General features: G+C 59.0%; 1 protein-coding gene across 1 annotated transcript in view; it reads right to left on the bottom strand.

Moving 5' to 3' along the window:
- APEH (acylaminoacyl-peptide hydrolase) overlaps window positions 1-6,629 on the bottom strand; it is a 9,040-nt gene extending 2,411 nt beyond the window's left edge. The window contains exons 1-14 of the mRNA XM_007446211.1: window positions 6,615-6,629; window positions 6,407-6,539; window positions 5,818-5,944; window positions 5,343-5,436; window positions 5,168-5,243; window positions 4,915-5,078; window positions 4,611-4,748; window positions 4,423-4,514; window positions 4,300-4,340; window positions 4,094-4,215; window positions 3,555-3,615; window positions 2,063-2,160; window positions 1,365-1,416; window positions 437-525 (exon numbers count right to left, since the gene is read on the bottom strand). Of these exons, the coding sequence (XP_007446273.1) occupies window positions 437-525; window positions 1,365-1,416; window positions 2,063-2,160; window positions 3,555-3,615; window positions 4,094-4,215; window positions 4,300-4,340; window positions 4,423-4,514; window positions 4,611-4,748; window positions 4,915-5,078; window positions 5,168-5,243; window positions 5,343-5,436; window positions 5,818-5,944; window positions 6,407-6,539; window positions 6,615-6,626 (1,299 nt within the window). The 5' untranslated portion in view covers window positions 6,627-6,629. The remainder of the gene's footprint in view (window positions 1-436; window positions 526-1,364; window positions 1,417-2,062; window positions 2,161-3,554; window positions 3,616-4,093; window positions 4,216-4,299; window positions 4,341-4,422; window positions 4,515-4,610; window positions 4,749-4,914; window positions 5,079-5,167; window positions 5,244-5,342; window positions 5,437-5,817; window positions 5,945-6,406; window positions 6,540-6,614) is intronic.
- Between the last annotated feature and the right edge of the window lie 634 nt (window positions 6,630-7,263).

The following is a 7,263-nucleotide window of genomic DNA, read 5'->3' as shown; positions in this document are numbered from 1 at the left end:
TCTGCCAAAGGTAAAGAGTGTGTCACAGGTGGCCTGGCTGCCTCCCTGCCTTTCCACCAGTGTGAGAGTGAGCAGCTCTCATTATACTGGGCCATCTGCCCACCTCCAGAGGGTCTAGCATGGACTCCTGTCATGAGCTGGTATATACACAGGTACTCACACAACCACACATATGTACCCCTCCCTCCTCAGCTTCTAGGCTGTTATGCTAGAGGACTGAGCACTTTCCCAGGCACCCTGTTCTGAACAGAGCAAACCTTAACCCAGTAGTTTCTCCCCATAGTGCCAGACCCTCGTGGACTATACTGGGCTGGGTCCACACCTTGGCCTCTCACATGCTGACCACCCACAGTCAGACTCGGGCCAGTTTCCTGACCTGGGGAACTCTGCCTGCACGGAATCCCTGCCTCCTGGCCTGGGGCCCACCAACACTCACCAGGCATGGGGGTAGGCTGGGCGTGGAGAATTGTGCCACCATGAGGTCCCGGTCAATTGTGAGCAGCTTCCAGCTTCCACCTGACCCCCCTGGACAAGGCAGATGCCACCACTATTCCCACCCAGTCCCTGCAGAGCCAGAGTCCCAGGCTGGAGGCTTTATAGTGAGGTGCCCCTTATTCCCTGGGAAGCAAAGGGATGCCCACAGAGGGACTGTCACAGACAACTGCACACAGCTCTGGGTGAGCCTTCTTCTCAGTCCATTCATCCAGCAGGCGCTGGTTGTCCCCTGGGACTGCCAGATCTGGGGACACACCAGACCACATGGCACATCCACCCACCACCTGATGACTGCAGTCTGCAGGGGTGGCAGCTAGGCCCAGGAGGCCTGTGGGGGAGGTGCTAATTCTAGGCAGTGGGGTCCAAGGAGATTCAGATTCCTAAGCAGATACTATACAATGAGATGCAGTTTGGGAATAATCCTTTGGTAGCTTTGTGGAGGAGTGAGTACAGCCAGGGCAGGTGGAGGACTCAAAAACACTTTAGGTGCAGAATCATCAGGCCTGGGTAAGAGGAAGATGAGGGAGCCAACCCAGGGCTTCTGCACCCTGGGTTGGCAGAGGTGCCTCTGCCTGAGGTTTGGGGAGAGGGAAGGATGACTCTGGCAGATCTTGGCAAGAGAGAATTTTGTGGGTTTGAGAAGTAGGGTGGGGGCCGTGCTGAGGCAATGCCAGGACACAGGGAGCAGAGCAGAGCCAGGAGGCAGTCTGGTGGCTGGGTAAGGGTCCTGCATAGGCAGGGTCCTCGCAAGACTGTCAGTAAAGGCTGTGGGACAGTCAGTGGTGCAGAGTGGCCGAGAGTGCTGCCCCACATGCTTGAGCTCCAGTCCCTCCCCTGGCCTGGCTGGCCCACTCGCCAGCCCTGCTCACCAGCCGTCAGAGAGGTCACACTGCCCATCTGGGTGTCCACAGCAAACAGGTCCTGAAGCAGAGAGAAGGCCATGTGTGGTACCACATCCAAGAGCCCTATGGGTCCTGCCCCCACCTCCTCTCTACCCTCTTGGGGACCCTTGGGCCAAGGCCAGAGCTGTGAGTGACTATGGTGATAGCTACTCAGTGCAGTAGGGAGTGGACTGAGGGCCTGGGTTCAAATCCCAGTTCCATCACAACTTGCTAAGTGACCCTGGGCAAGATAAGGAATGCCTTTGAGCCCCTAAGAGCTACCCTGAGGACCAAACGATATCTAACCCCAAAGGAGTCTGGCACACTGTGGTGTCCCCACCCAGTCCCTGGGAGAAAGCTGCTGTCCCATCTCCATCAGCTCCCTGTATGTTGTTCAGGGGCCCGCCCCAGTGGCAGCCCCCTTGCCCACCACATGGAAATGCTGAGGGTGGGGGCTTTGCACCTCTGCCTCAGGAGAAAGGGCCAAGGGCTCTGTTGTGGGGTACCAGGGCAGCCAGCCCCCTCAAGGAAAAATGAGTCCAGGACAGGGGCAGGCAGGGCCTTAAGGGGCCAGGGAGACCTGTGAGCTGGGCGGTCCACCTGGCATTGTGTGTGTGCTATGTCCCAGGCCCACAGCTCCTGGGGGTTGGTTGAGGACTGCCTCTCAACACAGTCAGGGCTCTCACCTGCCGGCTGCGCTGAGCTGAGTCGAAAACCACTCTCTGGCTGTCAGCCGACCAGCATCCCAGAGGCAGAAGGCTGCAGTAGATCCCAGAGAAGTTCTCTGCAAAGGCAGAGAGCTGGGGGCCACGTCCAAGAGTGGAGGGGTGTGTGTCCAGACTATGGGGTGTGTGTGTGTGTGTGTGTGTGTGTGTGTGTGTGTGGCAGCGCCGGGGGTGGCGTCGAGGAAAACTGGGGGGAGATTGTCCAAGGCCGGCGAGCGACAGAAAGAGAAAACCCTTATCAAACTCCTAATTCACTGGGCTCCGAGGGCCCAGACACACTGGCCCGATTGTCTGTGTGTGTGTGTGTGTGTGTGTGTGTGTGTGTGTGTGTGTGTGTTCCAGACTATGAGGCAGGCCGGGTCGCTGGGGAATTCACCTGGGGCCCCAGAACTGTGACAGAACAACAGCCACATACATGGGGGTACCCCAGGCAATGAGGAGCTGCCTGAAGAGGGGGCTGAGGGGCAGAGGCCTCTGAGGGCCCAAGAGAGGCAGAGCTGAAGAGCTTCTGAGAGAAACTGAATGCACTGGCATTCGTCTGAGCTGCTCTTAAGGGAGCAGCTCTGGGAGACAGCGGATGCTGTAACCAAGACACCTGTCTGTCTCTAACCGTACTTAGCAGAGTACCTGGCACTTGGGCCTGAATAAATCCTACCCTCTAACATCATCACTCATTTACCCCTCACTACAATCCTACAAAGAAGGCAGGAACAACCACCCCCTCCTCACATAAATAAATGGAAGCTCAGGGGGTCAGGATACTGTCCAAGAACACACAGCTAATAAGGGGCAGAGCTAGGATTCAGACCAGGTCCCCACTGCTGCATCCCTGTAACCCAAAGACAGGAAAAGGAGGCCATCCCTTGTCCTTGACTCCTGGAACTGATCAGGCGGCCTAAGAAAACAAGAGACTCACCCCTCACGTCCTTGGGATAGTCTGGGATCCCAAGCAGAGTTGTGAGCACCCGAGACTGTGACTGGAGCTTGTCAGCCAAGAGCCACCCTCCCAGAGACCCTGCTGCCTCAAGGGCTTGGACTAGACAAACGCTGGGGTGGGGGCTGGGAGTGGGAGAATGAGCACCCTTGGGGCAGGACCTGCCAATCTAGTGTACTTTCTGAGACCCCTTGAAGGAGCAGTGGCTTTAAGCAGCCACTGGAAAAACAAGATAAATCTATGGGCTGCAGCACAAATGAAATAATCTCAAGCCTCAGCCAGCTTGGGCCACTCTGATCTCAGCTTTGGTCCAGCTGACTTCCTTCTATCAGAACCATTCCCTATGGTAACGGCCCCACCCCCTGCGGAGGCTGAACCTGGGGCTGGCCCAGCAGCGGGGAGACTTCAGAAGGAACCCAGGCAGGAAGAGCTGAGGAGGCTGGCCCTGAGCAGGGATAACAGATGGCAGGAAAACAGAACTGCATGCTCCTTGGCACCCACCCAGCCGACACCCCTTACCTCCCAGCTGCCGAGGCACAACGTCCACCACCACGGAGGTGACCCTGGTATACCAGTCATACTGCAACAGAACACAATGGTCAGGCTCACCAGGGGACTGGCAGTGCCCTCAGGGCAGGGAGGGGAGGACCTGAGAGAGGCCTGATGTATCTCCTTTCTGGTGACCTGGAGCAGATGTCTGGAGGGGCCTTTGACTTTCACTAGGGGCCCTTTTACAAGGACTGAGACTCTGTAACTGCCCATTATATCCCAGCCCCTTGCAGAGCCTGGCCACGTGCAGATGAGAAGCAAAGGGAGGAGCATTCTCGTAGACAGAGGATGCTCTCAAGGTGGTGAGTTTTGATTGTGCAGAGCCCCCATGACAGCACTCTCAGCCTCCAGGCCTTGCCTGGAGAGAAGGAAGGGCAGAACTCACACCATCACTGTACCCAGGACAGGAGGTCCACTGAGGAGGCCGTGGGGAGATGAAGCTGACCCTCCAGCTCTCATCTGCCATCCCCTCCTCTTGCTGACCTCCCCCCACCCCCACCCCAGCTCACCAGGCACAACTGGCCACACTGCTGATGTGGGACCAGAGATGGGAACCTCAGGTAGACGATGCGACATTGGTCTGGGCTCAGCCGGGGAGAAGAGACAGCCAGAGAGTCATCCGAGAGGAGCTCTGGACCAGACAGAAATGCGAGCATCATGCAGGCTGCCAGGGCCAGTGTGTGTCAGTGAAGCACAGGTAGGTGCCAGCACTTACCACACTTCCCCCCGATGAGGTCTACATAGTACAGGGCTGACCTGGAACCACCAGAGAGACACTCAGCTTCAAGGCCAGTCTGAGCTGCAAGGCCCCCTGCCCTGCCCCTTCGACTGTCCTCACCTTCGATTGGTGCAGAAGCGGATGCCCAGCCGGAAGGGCTCATGCCACCAGCCCACAAACACAACACCTGTGTCTCCAGGGGCCCAGAATGCCTGTAAACAAGACCACAGGGCAGGTGTGAACAAGGGACAGTAGCTCAGACAGGGGCCCCAGACTTTCGGAGTGATGTAGGCCAAGTCAGCACTAACCTGTCCAGGGGACACACTCTCAGGGACCCCCTCAAGCACAGAGATGTTGCCACTCTCGACATCCAGCACACAGAGTACAGGCGTGCATTTGGAAACCAAGTTTTCTCCCCAATCTTCGTAAAATAAAAATTGATCCCCCTGAGAACACAAGACACTCAATGCCCAGCCTGTCTTGCAGGAGACGGCCCTGCCCCCTAGAAGGCAGTACCTCCCTGGTTCTGATAGGCACAGTGTGGGCAGAGAGCATAGTAGACCCCAGCGCTGCCCTGAGGGGCCTTCATGGACTGGCCATGGCCATGAGCACCTTAATGGCCTGGTCTGGCTTCTTCAGCCTGGCCACCTCGTCATCGCTGCCACTGACGTCCAAGGCTTTGGTCTGAAAGAAGGACTCAGCCTTGGGGCGCTTCTTCTCTGCCACGTATAATAAGTGTGTCTCCAAGTGCGACCAGGACAGGCAGCCAAAGCAGTCTGGGTGCAAGGAAGGCCGATCAGGGGGAGCCCTGGGCTATGGCTGCCCCTCCTGTCCGCCCTGCCTGCTCACCAGCCAGATGCCTCACCATCCTCATAAACCAGCCCATGTTTCTCCAGCGCTGACAGGTTGAAGCTCTTGAGCTTCCGGTTCTTCTCCCAAACCTAAGGACATCTGGGAGTCAGGTTGCCTATCCTCCAACAGAGCCTTATCCGTGGGACTGAGCCCCCAGTTACCCACCACGTGGTCCTAGGCAGACTTACCTCCAAAAACTGCTTCTCCTCCCCAGCGCCCGGGCCTCCAGCCTTGCGCAGCACAGCTTTCATGGTGCCTGAAGGAGATTCTCTGCTCAGCAGCCTGAGGAGGATATAGGGGAGCAGGTCAGTATTACCTCCCACCCAGTGATAGCCCATCCTGTCCCCTTATTGGCCACAACCTCTTAGACAAGATTCTTGAGGCTCTGGCCCACAAGCACCCCTGCAGCCCTTCTAGCCCTACCACGGCAGCTGCCTTGCCTCCCTTCCCTGGGGCAGGGACTCTAGTCCCAGCCCAAGTTTGCAGCAAGCCTCCAATGCTTGTGACCATGTCACTAGAGACTACCTGAGCTCCCAAGGGGGCAGGGATCTGGCTCCTGGCTTCCCTTCTGGGCCCTACCCACACCAAGGCACAGGGTGGGCATTCAAAAACGGTTTGCAGATGGCTGCGGCCTTGCCTACAACCTTCCTCCCTCAAACTTACTCGCCCCGGGTCTCCACACTGTTGCCCGCAGGCCCTGCAAACACCACTGAGTCCGCATCATGGAACACCAGGTACTGGCGGCAGAATCGGATGTTCTCCATGCGTTCCAGGTCCCTCTGGGTCCACTCTGCGAGGAGAGGCATGAGGCTGCTCAATTTGACCAGTCCCAGCACAGGCTACCCCCTCCCCTACCCCACCTCTCTCAGTCTATCTCCAGATATTCTGGGGGGCAGGATGGGCAACACTTGGCCACAACTCTCAAGTCTAGGCCTCCAGAGCCTAGGCTGACAACGTCTTGGAGAGAAACGATTACTGCTCCTAGCATCCACCCTAGAATCTTGAGAGCAGGCGTGGGACACGATGACGGGGGTGACCCTTACAAGGCCCACACTCTGCACTCATGGGCACCATCCCATAATACCCCAAATAGGCCCCCCCCCATACACCTGTGTGCACAGACCTCTTATGGATGCACTGTTCCATACCCACACTCTCCAAGCCCGGCCTTCTCCACACACCCGTGTGCACTGTCAGGCAGCTAGCCCTCCACGCCCCCCTCCTCTCCACCGACTCCCCTCCATACACACACCAGTGTGCACCGTTCGGTAACAACCCCCGTACTGCGTGGTGACCTCCGGGCCCAGGCAGGCGGCGCTCAGCGCGGGCTGGCGGCTAAGGCCCCGGTACAGCGCCGCCGCCTCTTCGGGCTCTCTCAGCAGCACCTGCGCAGGGGACACAGCAGGGTCAGGCCCGGCCCGGGCTGCAAAGACCACGGGAACCGCGGGCCGACACCTCACCTGCCGCTCCATGGTGGCTCTGGGCCGCCAGGGTGAGGCGGGGCGTTCAGGCGCCCGGAAGTGAGAGGCCCGGCCAGTCTCCGCCGCGGCCTTGCAGCGCAGTGAGAGGAGCGGGACTTTCGACGAATGAGCGAGGACGAGTAGCCGAGGGGCGGGGCCTCGATGGTAAGGAGGTGGGGCCTGCGAGGAACGAGTTGGAGCTGTGGCCGCAGGAGTCCTGGAGGGGAAGAGCAGGGACCTCGGGGAAAGGAGCAGGCCTTTCGGGGTGGGCTAGGCTGGAGAGAGGCGAGCTCTGTGGGCCAAGGCCCGGCCTATTACTGGGAGGGCAGGGAATGGGGTCTCCGAGGAGAGGGGGTGGCGCTGTGGAAACGGAATAAAGGAGCGGGTCTGTAGGGAAGGGCGAGGTGTGTGAAGAACGACAGGGCCCACGGGAGGAGGGCAGATGAGGCCGGACGGGGGTGGGCCCTAAGCATCCGGGGGCAGGTCCTGAGAGGCTGCGGACCGAGGACTTCGAAGACGCGGGGGTGGGGTGGGAGGGCGGGGCTGAGCCCTGCGAGGGTAAAGTCGAGGAAAAGAGAGATGAGGGGCGGGGGCCTGAGAGGCAGGGGGCAAGCCGAAGTTCGCCCCCGCTGGGGTCTTCCGCAGCTCG

This window comes from Lipotes vexillifer, unplaced genomic scaffold (assembly GCF_000442215.2).
Source record: "Lipotes vexillifer unplaced genomic scaffold, Lipotes_vexillifer_v1.1 scaffold491, whole genome shotgun sequence".
Taxonomy (NCBI): Eukaryota; Metazoa; Chordata; class Mammalia; order Artiodactyla; family Lipotidae; genus Lipotes; species Lipotes vexillifer.
This window is presented reverse-complemented; position numbering and strand designations above follow the sequence as displayed.